Below are 16,253 nucleotides of genomic sequence, written 5' to 3' on the forward strand. Positions count from 1 at the left end.
TCATCACCGGCCGAGCATTCTCGACCAATCACCGTCGTCCTCGAATACCTTTACTGTCGAACCGACAAACTTCGTAACCCATTCATCGGCAGGGCACAAGCAACCTGTCGATCGAGCGCCCCAGCGGCCCCACTTGCACGGGGCGCGCTCAGGCGAATCGCGGCGGCGACCGCGCCGGCAACGACCCGCATTTGCGCACACGCTTACACAACCGCGTTAACCAATCCCGCCGTGCCCCGCGATTCCCCGACCATACGGGCAAGCAGCCCGCATAACTCACTAGTCTAGCCGAAAACTTGTAAATAGATAGTTCTAGCATTAGATATAAACCGCGTAAAAAGACCGTTAGGTACTCCGCCGCGTAACGGGTAATCCGAGTACCAGCCATATTGTTATCTCTACCAGTATCTCGTTGCGATCTCTATACTATTATCTCTATCATTGTCTCTTAGCGATCTCCATGTTATTAGATCTATCATTATCTTTTTATTTTGATATCTCTCTATTTCGTCAGCTCTTTTATTTTCTTTCATGTTCATTCTGTCAACCCTTTGGCAATTGTTATTTTTAATAAATCATTCACTATCTTTTGCTACATAAAACATTGGGTATAGTCATTACGGACACCTGACCAACCGACGAGCCTTATCCGGTCCGATCCCGAAGTTCCCGCCCCGCACCGAACCGACCGAAATCGCGTAGCGTTACAAAATTCATTTTGTTTTATTTTGCTCATATCTTTCGTTTTCTAAATATATAGCGGGAAATATTAGCTGTGCGTGCGTATTATCAATATAATTGCTCAGTACGCTATCTCTTCAATGAGGACAAGTAGTTATTTTTGACGTATTTTTAAATACTAAATAAGAAAAGATTAATAGAATTTGGCTATCATATTATAAAAATAATGATATCAAGCAAAATAAGAACAATTATAATGTTCCATTGTAAACAGTTTTTAATAAATAACTCAGGTGGCAGTTTGGGACCAAAAATGTCCTTCACTTCTCACATAGCACGTAATATTGCAGTGATATCACAGCAATATCACTTTTTCATTGCAATAATACAAATGAAATATTACAGAAATATCACGAAATATTACTGTGATATCACAGTAATATCAAAATGTCCGCGAAAAGGCATTACAATAATATTACTGTGATATTTCACAGTAATATTATTGTGATATTTCATAATACTTTTATGATGTTTATGTGATATTTAAATAATATTGCAAGAAATTAAATAAATGAATTATTTTAATTTCTTTTATTTTTATTGTTATTCTTAATATTATTTTCATATTGTTACATGTAATATATATTTGACATAGAAAAAAATAATTATATTTATTAAAACAGAATGCAATAATGTAAACGTAATAAATGTTTAACTTGTAAAAAAATATCTGTGTCCTTTTTCATTTTTGTTAAAAAATGATTTAATTTAAATTATAATTTTAATTACATAACAACACAAAATATTATTTACATGTAAAAATATAAAATTTTATGTAGAACAGCGTTTCACAAGCACGTCACATTGGGAAAAAAAATCAGAACGAGTATTTGTCTCCAAATTACAACAAGCAATGATTTTTCTTAAAATCTCACTAAAGTGTGAGCTAGTGAGTCGGCCGCGGTAGCGTCTAGATATAACACCTGTGACTGCACTTGACTCACGAGAAGGTCTTTAGCGGCGCGGCCATCTAGCGGGAGTGCTAGCACTCACTTGCTTGCGTGGAGTCTTATACACACGGTGGGACCGCATAGCGGCTGTGCACGCGCTCGCTTGTTTCGTCGTATGTTGTGACAGTCGGTGACCGAGCCGTAACATTATATACATACATATAATTAATGAACATTGTAAAATACTTAATTAATGATGAAATATATATAATCATATTTTTTAATAGAGTTAAAAAAAAAGTGAAATCTAAAGAAAAATTTGTTGGAAATTTAATATTTTAATTAACTTGAAAAACCTTTTACTGTGGTGTATAATAGTCTAATCAATATTATTGAATAAACTATTTTACAAAATAATGTACCAAGCAGTAAACATTAAACGACGTAAAAATGTATATTTTTTCAAAAACTTTTAAATATACCTTAAAATATTTATTGCTAAGTGAATGATAAATGTGTATTGACAAAATTTTTGTAAACATTTTCTTTAAAAAAATTCCTCATAATGAAAATTTTTAAAAATTAAAATCGATTTTTGTGCTCCTGTAAAAATTATAAATGGTAATAAAACAAATACAAAAGTTTTTCTGTAATTTTTTAATAAAATTATTATTGATCGAGTTGTAAAGCAATAATTAAATTGATAGATTACATAGAAGAGCGTACATTATTGTTTATATATACAGTTTAAGGGATAAACTAAGTAAATATCTAAACTAATAATAAAGTTAATTAATTTTTTTTCTTAACTTTTACTTTCATTCTACGAAAGGGCAAAGACATAATTATTTTACTTGTAAGTTGATTTCTTCTATAGGATACCGAAATTACCAAGAATATTATGGATACTGAAAATATCGAAGTTAATCAAAGAGATAGTGACGTTGCATTTATAAGACATAATAAAAACGTCATTTGACATTACCTTGTTCTTTGGAATTAAATATTGCAACAATATATTGCAATGATATCACTGGAATATTTTAATGTTAATATCACTGTGTAATATCACAGTAATATTTCTGTGATATTCCTGTGATATCAGTGGAATATTTCAATGTCATTATCACTGTGTAATATCACAGTAATATTTCTGTGATATTTGAAAGTAATATGTAATATGTAATATGTAATATTTCTGATATTGCAATATTTCTGTGATATCACAGAAATATTACGTGCTATGTGGGTTAACATCCTCCTTTAGTATCAGTTTTTTTAATGAATATTAAATGTAACGCGCAATTGATACGCATAAAACGTAAGACATAAATGTGCCATACAAGATACAATATAACTTTTCGAGTAAAAATTTTTCATGTAAGTTAGGGCGGATCCCTGTAGCACACGACCACTCACAGCGGCCGATATCTAGAGTTTTTCCATTAGTTGAATTAGATTAGTCAAAACGATTGATTGGTGGGCTATCACACCGTGCGCTATCGGATCCCGTCTGTATAGTTATATATAAATATATATAAATACATATTATTTTATATAATTTATATATGATTATATTTTATCATGTACATTGTCAAGCATAATCTAATATGAAGTAATATTTGTTCAGTAAATATTTGACTTCATATTCAATCTTATATGATCATATAGTAGATAATAGTAGGTTTTAAATATGAAGCTATATATAATCATATATGATTTTTATATTACTAACTCTTTGATATTACTAACTTTTATTCGATTATAACTGTGTTATATGACCGAAAGTAACGGCGCGCAGTTTGGTTGAGTCTGTGAAAGTATATAAAATCACACGTATACATAAAGCACTAAGAGCTCCAGCTACGACCGAATAGGCCTTCTTGTTTAGATTGTAAATTGTTGTTTAATCTTGCACATAAATTAAATGTTTAATTCAAATTTAATCTTTTTTAATTTTTTTAAAAGGATACAGGAAATATATTTTTTTGTAAACTCAACATTTATTACGTTTACATTAATGTATTCTGTTTTAATAAATCTATCTGGGTATCGATCTTATTTTCAATTGGTCTTAATACCGTATTTTTGGTGCAGAAATCTCGATCGATTCAGATTATTATTTTTTTTTTTTTAATTGGTTTTAATCGCACATTTTCGACAGGGTAGTGACAATTTGGCAGAAAAAAAAGAATTAACTTATTTATTTTTTATTATGGTCAGTCAAATGAAAACGAGACAGACTGTATAACGAGTATAGCGCGGACGTAATCCTTTTCTGTGTGTTTATGAGAGTGATCTCTATTGAGAATTAGGAAAGAACGATGCAAATGTTCACTGCTGTGTCATTTATTTGTTAAACGTACTCGAAGTGAGGTTAGCGCGGCGTGTGTACGTAAGATATTACTATGGAGGCCGGGAAAGAATAACAGCGAGGTGTAGTACAGTTTTTAATTGCGGAAGGGGTGTCAGGAAGTACAATTAATGCTCAAATGTTTGCTGTGTATGGCAAACATTGTATGTCACACGCGCGTGTGTTTTCGCCGGTGTGAAGTTGGCACCCCATTTTTAGAAAATAAACATTTTAATCAGAGTTCCGTTTGCACCCACAATAGTTCTACAGTTCCTGATAGATTAAAACAATAGTTCTGTCGATTTGAGCAAAAAAATTGAATTTTAAAAATATGGGGTGCCAACTTCCCGTAGCACCCCAAGTTATGAAAAAAATAAATTAAATCACAAAATCCTATAGTTCTCGAAGAGTTCTATAGTTCTTGATAAATTTTAAGAATAGTTCTGCATATTTAATATTTTTAAACAATTTTTTAATCTGACCGCTGGCACCCCAAGTTACGAAAAAAATAAATTAAATCACAAAATCTTATAGTTCTCGAAGAGTTCTATAGTTCTTGATAAGTTTTAAAATTAGTTCTGCATATTTAATAGTTGTAACAATTTTTAAAAATCCAAACGAAGACATCTTATCATAAGAGTAAAGTACTATTTTAATGCGAGTTCTGGATCGCTCTTTGGCATTTTCCGACAGTCCTGCGATAGTTCTAAAGCTTTTTATAGGATTTGTAAACAGTTCCAGCGTTTACTTATTATTAAACAATTTTTAAACCTAAATTCTGGCACCCCACACAAGAGTAAAGTACCATTTTAATACGAGTTCTGTGCGGCTCTATGGCATTTTCCGATAGTTCTGCGATAGTTCTAAAGCTTTTTATAGGTTTCGTGTAGAGTTCCGGCGTTTACATATTTTTAAACAATATTTAAACCTAAACTCTGGCACCCCACACAAGAGTAAAGTACCATTTTAATGCGAGTTCTGGATCGCTCTTTGGCATTTTCCGATAGTTCTGCGATAATTCTAAAGCTTTTTATAGATTCTGTCAAGAGTTCCGGCGTTTACATATCTTTAAACAATTTTTAAACCAAAATTCTGGCACTCGACACAAGAGTAAAGTACCATTTTAATGCGAGTTCTGGGCGGCTCTATGGCATTTTCCGATAGTTCTGCGATAGTTCTAAAGCTTTTTATAGGTTTCGTGTAGAGTTCCGGCGTTTACATATTTTTAAACAATATTTAAACCTAAACTCTGGCACCCCACACAAGAGTAAAGTACCATTTTAATGCGAGTTCTGGATCGCTCTTTGGCATTTTCCGATAGTTCTGCGATAATTCTAAAGCTTTTTATAGATTCTGTCAAGAGTTCCGGCGTTTACATATCTTTAAACAATTTTTAAACCAAAATTCTGGCACTCGACACAAGAGTAAAGTACCATTTTAATGCGAGTTCTGGGCGGCTCTATGGCATCTTCCGATAGTTCTGCGATAGTTCTAAAGCTTTTTATAGGTTTCGTGTAGAGTTCTGGCGTTTACATATTTTTAAACAATATTTAAACCTAAACTCTGGCACCCCACACAAGAGTAAAGTACCATTTTAATGCGAGTTCTGGATCGCTCTTTGGCATTTTCCGATAGTTCTGCGGTAATTCTAAAGCTTTTTATAGATTCTGTCAAGAGTTCCGGCGTTTACATATCTTTAAACAATTTTTAAACCAAAATTCTGGCACTCGACACAAGAGTAAAGTACCATTTTAATGCGAGTTCTGGGCGGCTCTATGGCATCTTCCGATAGTTCTGCGATAGTTCTAAAGCTTTCTATAGATTCTGTCAAGAGTTCCGGCGTTTACATATCTTTAAACAATTTTTAAACAAAATTTCGAATTTTTTTCAAAAAGATTTGTCCATACGTTTGTCTAAACATTCGTGAATTTTGGTACGCAAGCGAGACACCGAATCGCGGCGGAGTGGGAGAAGCGGCGCACCGGCCGCTAGACTTGCGAACCGCTGAACAGCGCGCGCAAAGATCCAACGTAGACGTTTGTTTCAATTCTTTCCTTAATTTAATTAATTATTATATATAAGTTGTATTTAAATTCATATTTTAATGTACATTTTAAATTACAAATTAAAACATTAAAAATGGCATTGTGAAAAATACATATAAAAACTAACCTTTTTACAATAACATTTAAAAGTTACAATGTGCTTTATATTCTTCATTCTAATTTTCGCTTTTCAATTTCCTTATTTTCTTCACACGGTTCAAGTGTTATAACTTAATATTCTTCTTCATTATCTTGTTCTTTATTTTCGAGTTCTATCATGTCTGATTCTTCTGTAATTGTTTTTTCGAGTACAGTGTTAAGATCAATAGCAGCTTCATTGTCAGGAACTTGTATAGGAATATCTTTAATATTCGAGCAAGATTCACCATGGCAATTGAAACAAAGATGTGAACAGCGCAAGCCATGTTTCCTGCAACTGCATATTTTTGGTTTACAGCCCTTTTCACATCTGCATATTATTGTTTTTATCAGCTCGTCGGGGATAAGCGCATCTTCTGTATATTTTGGCTGAAGACTATGAACGGACATCTTCCTTCCCCCCAGTTGCTTTTTTTCTATGCCCAAGCCATTGTTGTACTTGTAGATAAGTTCTTAAAGCATGTTCTTTAGCAGCCGCTTCGGTCAGAGGAATTCGGATTCTAACTTGACCGATGTTTTTAATGTTGAGTTTGCAAAATGTGAATAACGCAATTCATTTAAACTATCTTGTTCTTTTTTCGTACTGTACATGTGAGCAATAATTTCACAACTATTTTTGGCTATTTCTAGCTGATTAGCATTTTGATTATAAAATGGTTTGGCTAAAATCTGTAAATAGGGTTTTTTAAGTAATGTTTTAATTATCTTATTTTTTTCTTGTTTATAGAAGCAAGCTGTAGTATCACAACCGGTAAATGCATGTAAAAAAGCGATTAAAGTTTTTAATTCAGGATATTTAAAACTATTAATAGTGTAAATTTGTTCACATATTTTGCCTCTGTTTGGTTTCAAATAAAAAATGTTTGAATTTTCTGGCGCTAATTGCGTTAATATTACTAACAAATCTACGTCTTCTCCTACAGTAATAACAATATTATCTGCAGTAGAAACGTTAATCGCAGTCTCAATAATTGAAAAATCGGCGTCTTCTTCTACTGTTTTTGTTTTACAGCCAGCTCTATTAAGCTCTTCGCATAACAGACCAATCAAACGTTTCTTATTTTTGTCGTTAGTTAAAACTTTTTCTTGAGAAAATAACATTCGTGTGCTTCTATCGAAATTTATTTCGCGGCCTGAGTTTTTGTTTTGTCGACGTAATCTTTTAGCAGATTTTATATTATTTGAAACATCATCTGGATAGCCATCGAAAACAATGTAACAATATTTTGAATAATGTTTCAACACATATGCAACGTATTGCTTTAAGATATCATCGACACTGCTATTTACATGCCAAATAACTCTATGTAAAAGAAATCTATCATCAACAACATAAATAACTTTATCAGAAGGAGATATTTGTGGAATTTGTTGTTAAAATTATCATAAAAAACAGATTTTCGTGTTTTTCGCATACCGCCCTCATCAAAAAGTGGAAGAGGATATGGTGCAAGTTCGTATGCTAAGAATTTTTTCATATCCTGTTTTGTTTCAATCTTTAATGAGAGTCGCTGAAAGATTAAAGTTGGATCAATCGCAATGACTTCGTTATTAAATTTTATTGATAATGTAACAGTTTTGAGTGATAATACTTTTCGTTTTCTTTCAATCTTAACAGACCCAAAGTTTTTGCCAATGACTGCGTTCAAAGAAGAAGTACCTATTTTTAACGCTTTATAATAATTTATATTATTATCGCCAATAATGCCGGAAGTAATAGAAATTATATTATCTGTAATGGGAAATGGATCATGATTTTTAAAAAATTCAAACAATTTTTTTGAATCCGCGGCGTCTCTACATATTCTTGAGGTTCTTGTGTCGATATGCTGCTCACTGGTACAGTACGAAACATTGCAAAAATTTTCCATTGCTTCTGAAACTTTTACGGGAACAATCATAGACAAAATCCATTTACATAACACACTGTCAGTTATTCCTCGACCGTGAGTTTACAATACGGCGTTTTAAAGCTAAAGATTCATACTTTCAAAAAAAAAATTATATTATTGTCATTTTTATTAAAAAATGTTCTTATGTAACAAGGCAAATATGAGGAATTTTTGATTAAATCGTGTCTAAAATTGAAAATTGATATGTTTTATGATATATTTCGGAAAAACTCTTTTTTTCTACAACATTTTATAGTATTTTAACTTTAGAAAGAGTGACATCTGCAAATCAACCTGTTCGAACGTATTTTGTTTAGTTTTTTTATTTAAAATACTCACAAAAAAAGTTTCACTTACACACTATATGGGTCGCATTGACCCTAACAAAACTTTGCTGCCATGCCGTTCGAATTCTAGTTAACCAAAAAAATTGATCAACTATATCAATTGAAACAGGAGATTTCAAACTTTTTTTACGTCTTGGTCCGAACCTCATATCTCATTCCATCTTCACATAGCTAGCGTTCAAAACTTCATATGGGGTCTCTCAGACTCACTTACGTATTTAAGAGTTAAAAAAGGCAAAGAAGGTAAAGATTTTTAAATAAAAAACGAAAAAAATTAAAAATGCAATTAAACTCGAATTTGATGGTGTTACGTCCCGACCGAGCGCGGTCCCCCGTTGGGCGGAATACGCGCGTTTCGGCGAAACTGGCTGTTTCGAAGCCTAGGCTCCGGGGTCTCCACAGCCCAGGAGCGGATCGCGTGGCCGGGTTATCCGGCGGCGAGCCCGATTCTCCGCGACCGGTGGCTAAGAGGGGAGGGTTTTATAGTCTTAAAAGGTGTGTCGCGAGAGCGCAAGTATGGTTGCGTCAGGATCGTTCCAGGGACTATCTCCAGGGACTATCTCGGATTAGATACGTTATGAAGTCTTCCAACTCGTGAGGACAACGGTCGCAATCGAGAGGGTGACGGCGGGCAGCTACAGGCGCGTGACAGAAGTCGCACTTTGGCGGATTATATGAATGGCCGAGGTGTATGTAGTGCGTTGTTACCCCGAGATAATTTCCCTTTTCGGTACTTGAATATTTGCCTTTGCACTCAAGGCAAACTATTGTTGATTCATTGTCATCACGAAAATACAGAGAAGTTACGCAACGGGCACTACGTAACCATGTACTGAACGTGCGATTCGCTTCGCGTTGGACACGAGCCGAGTAAATGGCAATGCGCGGCGGGGGGCACATGCTTTAATTTAGCGTATACGGTTATTACTCCTCGGGAAATGAACACTCGCACGATTCTTCAATTTCTATCACGGTAGGCTCGATTTTAAGGTACGGCTTGTCGTCCGAATCAAATAAATGCCGCGCAAGGTCAGTTAGTGCTTCATAGCACTCGGTGCAGGCGACCGCAGTTTCGGGGTATGATATTAGAGTGCGGCACGATGAGCACCATACGCATTCGTCCCCGCCGATAATTAAGCGATGGCGAGTGACGGAATCATAATATACGCGGTCGCGTTCGGATGTTTTACCGTAGCAGTCGCGGCAAATTATAGTCTGGCTTAGTTGGTGTCGGTAAAAACTGGCTAGGCTACAAACCCCGGAGTGTAACCAGCGGAAATAAGGGGTCGCGGTCGAGAGGTACGAATCATGTGACATGCCTTATTGGGGTGTTGCGACTTAGCTTTGAGATGGCGGCTGCTCGTGGGACTGCTGCCTGTGCCTGGGTGATCGCACTGGTTCGGTGATGACTGTCCTCGTCCTTCTTGGCTGTCTGGTTGTCCTCGGGCCTCGATCGCAATACTCTTGCCTGTGCACTACACTCGCGGTATCGCATGCATGAGGATGGGTGGTAGCAGGATATTGAGCAAAGCGTTTTAGCGTGTAGGTTACAATTTATTAATGTAAGCGTAAGGAAGAAAAGCAACACAACTTATTTGAACTATAACTACGTTATACATAGGATTAGAATTGAATTTGGTGTTAGACAATTAAGGTTAGCCTCGATTTAATGTTAGCGCTGATCTAGAGTCTGACTTTGAATTAGGAATGGAATGAGAGTGGATCACTGTACCGGGTAACGCGAACTAGTAGCTCGGGCAGAACTCGGTCGCTACGGTTGCGACACGGAACTGTTCCGGCTATACTGACTCGACTGAACTAACTCACTCTCCGAACTAAACATTGCATCCCTATTTAAAACGCGCCAATTTTTACATTATGGTCCTTCGAGCCGGATCACGCGTGTGCGCGTGATCATCAAGTGATATAACACAAATGACGATTAATGGCAATTATAACAATTAAAAACGCTATTAACAACGTTTGTATAGCACTCGATCGACTCCGGGGTGCCGGGTGTTATTCGGTGATCGTGCGGAGCCGCATTCCATTGGCACGCGTCGGCTGCGTGATCGGAGCTTCGTGCCGTGCGAAATTCTTTCGCTGAAAGGTAAATTCGAGTGAGCAATTGTGACTGTGGAGTAATAACGAAGAAACAAGATGAGCATAGACGGACTTAGAAGACAGTGAGGACGTCTGAAGGCGAAGTTGACGACAATAGAGTCTTTTGTGACTCGCATTGAGGACGATTTGAATATTACGGCAACTAAGGAGATTGAGACACGTCTTCAATATTTAGACGAGACATATAATAAATTTCAAGTCATATCACAGCAATTAGTATCCCTGGTGCCTGAAGAAGAATCTGAGAGGGATGCAAACGAGGAGTTAGAATTTGACGAACGATATGTCACTTTAAAGTCGATGCTGGTACATTACATGGAGCGGCTTAATCCATCATTGCCTGCTTCGAGTTCGGATACTGAGGGTCGTTCGGTGGATTCATTGGCGGCGATTCTAGAACAGCAAACCGCGCTCCTTGAGCGGTTATCGGAGCGATCGAGTGAGGCGGGCGGCGATGTGTTATCACAATTGTTAGCACAGCAGACTCAGGTGTTGGAAAGAGTAAGTGTACAGTCAGGAGCATCGCGGGAGCCTCATGTCAAGCTGCCGATCATCAGATTGCCCACATTCAGCGGGAACATTGAAGACTGGAAGAGATACTCAGACACGTTTAAAACATTAATACACGACAGTGAATTATCGAGCGTACAAAAGCACCAGTATTTAGTTGGATCTTTAAGCGGTCCAGCAGCACGAATAATAGAATCGATTGAGATCTTGGAACAGAATTATGCGATTGCTTGGGAGCTACTAAAGGGGCGGTACGAGGACGAGAGAGCCATTAAAAAGCGACACATCCAGTGCCTGTTTGAGATGCCGCGGGTGCATCGAGAATCCTCTGGCGCAATTCAGAGTCTCGTGGATCACGTTCAAAAACATTTGAGAATTTTGCAGTCGATGAAACTTCCCACGGAGTCCTGGGGAGAGCTCATAATCTTTCTGATTGAAAGAAATCTGGATAACGTCACGAGAAAGTCTTGGGAAGAACATATTGAACAACAGGAAAATATACCAACTAGTGTTATCCTGGATTTTCTACAGCGTCGATGCCAAGTACTAGAGCGGGCATCCTTGACCGGAGACTCGAGAGACCACGTCGATAAATCAAGGACGGACTCAAAGCAGGACGGAAAACGACAACAGCCGTGTTCAAATCTGCGGAACAAAACATCGCTATCCACAACGGTCCAGGGAGGACGATGCAACTTCTGCCAGGGATCACATCTTATTTATTCATGTATCAATTTCTGAGGCTCTCGCCTGACGACAGGATGCGAGAGGTCAAGCGATTAAAATTGTGCCTTAATTGTTTAAAAACCAATCATTTTGCTGGCGAATGTAGATCGAGCGGATGTCGGCGGTGCGGAGAGAGGCATAATACACTCTGTCAATAGGCAGAAGCAGGAGGCTTTTCGGCTGGGGCGAGAGGAGGATCGGCCGCGGCGGAGGAGAAGTCATCAGGGACCGAGGCGTCAGGAACGTCGAGCGGCGGTTCGGTGTATCACGTGGCAGGTGAACTCAAGCGTAGGCAGGTCTTGATGTCCACGGCAATTGTAAGGGGAGCGGACGGTGGCAATTATCAATTAAGAGTGCTGTTAGATAGCGCGAGTGAAATAAATTTTGTAACTTTGGCAGCATGTAGGAAATTGGGAGTCAAACTAGACGACGTTCATCAAAATATAAATGGTTTGAATAATATGAACTGCATCATAAGACATAGCTGTCAATTGCAAGTAAAGTCACGCGTATCGGAATTCGAATTAAATTTGCAATGCTTGGTAGTTCCGAGAATAGTAGGGGAATTACCGCCCTTTACCATTGAGATCTCAAAATTGGCAATTCCGGGGAATTTGAAATTGGCAGACCCAATTTTTTACAATCCTGGTAGAATCGACGCGCTAATCGGCAGTGAGTTCTTTCTGCAATTATTGCAGGCCGGGAGGATTGAGCTCGGCGAAAATTTGCCGACGCTGCAAAATAGTAAGCTCGGCTGGGTGATAGCGGGTTCGATTCCGAGTCATTTAATCGCGAGTCGATCGACGAACCGTCCATATTCGAATGCTCATACATGTTTATTTGTAAGACAAGATTCTATTTACAACGAATTAGCAAGGTTTTGGGAATTGGAGGAATACGAAATGAAGGACAATACAAGGTTGTCAACAGAGGATCAGGCATGCGAAGACTACTTTGTAAATACAGTAACGCGAAACATTTCGGGACGGTTTGTCGTTCGACTGCCTTTCCGAGGAAACAAGGCACAGTTGGGCGAATCTCGACAAATAGCAGAAAAACGGCTAAACTATTTAGAACGGAAATTTCAGCGCGACCCTGAATTCCACGCGCGGTATTCGGAATTTATGCGGGAATACATTCGTCTAAACCACATGTCGCAAGTCGACAAAGATGACGATACGAAATTTGCGGTGTATTTACCTCATCATGGTGTCATTCGGGAGTCAAGCACCACCACCAAATTACGCGTGGTATTCGACGGGTCCGCGAAAACTGCATCGGGAGTTAGTTTAAATGATACATTGATGGTGGGAGCAGGTTGGCAGGATAATATTATCGACTTACTTTTGCGATTTAGATTGCATGCCATAGCGATTACAGCGGATCTCAAAAAAATGTACAGGCAGGTTATAGTACACGAACAGGATCGAAATTATCAGCGGATCCTCTGGCGATTCTCTTCAAGCGATTCGATACAGGAGTATAATTTAAACACCGTAACATACGGATTAGCGTGCGCACCATTTTTAGCTATACGCTGCGTCAGACAATTAGCGATCGATTCGAGCAGTCAATTCGGCGAGGCATCAAGAGTCTTGCTGAATGATTTGTATGTCGATGATATCTTGACTGATGTCAGTTGTGAATTTGAAGCAACCAGGTTAATTTCGCAGTTAAAGACACTGTTGAACGGCAGCGGCTTCGAACTTCACAAGTGGTATTCGAATTGTGATGAAGTCATGAATGAATTGAGGCCGACCGACCGGGTCCGGGAATCGTCATCGATCGCGATCAACGTAGACGCAGTAAAAACCTTAGGATTAAATTGGCACTACAGGCGGGATATATTCCAGTTCACTGTTCAACCAATTAGCGATTCCATTAAAACGAAACGTCAAGTATTGTCAACTATTTCACAATTGTTCGATCCTTTAGGATTAATAAGCCCTATATTAATTCGCGCAAAACTGATTATGCAGGGAACGTGGTCCGCGAATTTGAAGTGGGATGATCCACTGACCGGCGAACTTCAGAGGGCGTGGAGGGAGTACGTGAATGATTTGAGAGAGATACATTCGATTAAGATCCCGCGTCGAATAGTTCCCGGCTCCGCAACTCGTTTGAATATGCATGCATTTTGTGACGCGTCAATGAAAGCATATGGTGCATGCATCTATTTGCAGACTATTGACAGTAACGGCCATTGCAATTACAGATTGGTTTGTTCAAAGTCGCGTGTGGCTCCTGTTAAAAGTAAAACCGTCACACTGCCAAAGCTGGAGTTATGTGGAGCTGTAGTTTTGGTCCGCTTAATTAAAAATGTAAAGAAAGCCCTTGGAGTTGAATTGGACAATATCTATGCGTGGAGTGATTCCACGATAACGTTAGCGTGGATTTCCGGCGATCCGTCACGGCAAAAGGTATTTGTATCGAATCGAGTGGTCGAGATCCAATCCTTGCTTTCCGCTGACCATTGGCGTCATGTTAAAAGCGCTGACAATCCGGCCGACTTGATCTCGCGCGGTACAAGTCTGTATGACTTAAAACAGTGCAGACTCTGGTGGGAGGGCCCTGAGTGGCTGTCTCGGATCAATGAGTATTCACAGGATGGAGCGCGATTGACAACTCTGTCGCAGATTGAGTCGGAGATCATTAGGTCTGAGGAGCGCTCGGAGTCTCGGGTTTTTTTGAATGTTGATGGTTTGAATCGGACGGTGGATGCATTGATCAACAAGTGTTCGTCGCTGTCAAGAGTGGAACGTATTGTGGCGTAGATGCTTCGATTTGCCCTTAATGCTCGATCAATTAAAACAAAACGTCGGTTCGATTGTTTGTCCATATGTGAAATTATGACCGCTCATAAAGCTTTAATCACGGCAATACAGCAGGTTCATTTCAAAAGCGAACTTGCAAGTATAAGGAAAACCGGACATATTAATTTAAACAGCAAGTTGATTTCCCTTAATCCGTTCTTGGATGAGAGGGGTATTATCAGGGTGGGAGGTAGACTGCAAAATGCATCAATGTCATTAGATCAAAAGCATCCCATCCTGCTACCCCCCGAAAAGTAGGTTCACTAGATTGCTATTCGAGCGCGAACATCGTAGATTACTACACGCAGGCCCACAGGCATTATTATACTCGATTCGCCGGCGATATTGGACGGTTGGAGAGAAGAATGTCGCGAGAAGGGTCGTTCATAATTGCGTGATCTGCTTTCATAATAAACCGAGAGCATTATCACAATTAATGGGGCGACTACCCGCAGATCGCGTGACTTCAAGGCGTCCATTTTTTGTTACCGGCGTGGACTTTGCCGGACCAATTACAACGTTGGTCAATCGGGGCCGCGGCAGAAAAACTAACAAATCTTATATTTCATTATTTATTTGCTTCGCTACGAAAGCAATACATCTGGAGGCCGTTAGCGACTTGAGCGCGTCTTCATTTATTGCGGCATTGAGACGCTTCATCGGGCGTCGAGGCTGTCCGCAGTGCATCTATAGTGATAATGCGACCAATTTCGTGGGTGCTAAAAATGAAATCTATGACATCCAAAGACTCATCCAAGAACAATTTCAGAAATTAAATGATGAAGTTTGTGTATCCAACAATATAGAATGGAAATTCATTCCCCCGTCATCTCCCCATGTGGGAGGAATTTGGGAAGCCGGTGTAAAATCATGCAAGTTCCATTTGAGGCGAATCATCGGTGAGACGTTGTTGACTTTCGAGGAGTTGAACACGGCTTTGATTCAGATCGAGGCGTGTTTAAATTCGCGGCCGATTTGTCAATCGCCTTCCACTCCTGTTGATTTGCAGCCGCTTACACCGGGGCACTTTCTTATTGAAGAGCCTCTGCCGGAGCTGGCGGATATTGATACGAGTGACGCACCAATTAGGTGGCAGTTGATACAGAAAATTAGGAGAGACTTTTGGAATAGATGATGTCGAGAATATTTAACGTCATTGTAGAGTAGGAGCAAATGAAAAATCGAGAAACCAAATCTGAAAATCGACGATGTTGTATTAATTCATGATAACAATGCGCCGCCGTTAAAATGGAAATTAGGAAAGGTTCTCGAAATTCACGAAGGAAGTGATCGCAGGGTACGCGTTATTACCTCGAAAACTGCAAACGGAACATGCAAAAGAGCGATTAACAAACTCTGTAAATTACCAATCGCTGACGACGATATAATAGAAAATGAATTTAAATTAATTAGCATTAATTTGGTGGGAGAATGTACAAATTTGTAGAGCGATAGTTCATGAAACGATGTAGTTTGAAATCGATATACGTATCGAACCGCGCATGACAATTTTCAAGTAGGTGGGGACAAGGATCCTAGGTCGAAGGAATCCGGCGTACGTTAGTATATACATTCGCGATTGTATTGCCGAAAGGAGAGCATAATTCTTGTGACGACGTTGTACAACAAAATTATCTATTATATTCAAATCGT

At 38.5% G+C, this 16,253-nt stretch overlaps 2 protein-coding genes across 2 annotated transcripts; both read left to right on the top strand.

Annotated features, from left to right (window-relative positions):
• The first annotated feature begins 9,776 nt into the window (after positions 1 to 9,776).
• On the top strand, positions 9,777 to 14,561 carry LOC120359242. The gene is made up of 3 exons (XM_039456055.1): positions 9,777 to 9,824; positions 10,762 to 11,736; positions 11,946 to 14,561. Exons 1-3 carry the CDS (start codon positions 9,777 to 9,779, stop codon positions 14,559 to 14,561), a joined length of 3,639 nt encoding a protein of 1,212 aa, XP_039311989.1.
• A 475-nt stretch (positions 14,562 to 15,036) lies between these two features.
• LOC120359243 lies at positions 15,037 to 15,735 on the top strand. The gene has a single exon (XM_039456056.1). The coding sequence runs from the start codon at positions 15,037 to 15,039 to the stop codon at positions 15,733 to 15,735; it is 699 nt and encodes a 232-aa protein (XP_039311990.1).
• Positions 15,736 to 16,253: the final 518 nt, after the last annotated feature.

The sequence above is a fragment of the Solenopsis invicta genome, chromosome 12 (assembly GCF_016802725.1).
Source record: "Solenopsis invicta isolate M01_SB chromosome 12, UNIL_Sinv_3.0, whole genome shotgun sequence".
NCBI lineage: Eukaryota > Metazoa > Arthropoda > Insecta > Hymenoptera > Formicidae > Solenopsis > Solenopsis invicta.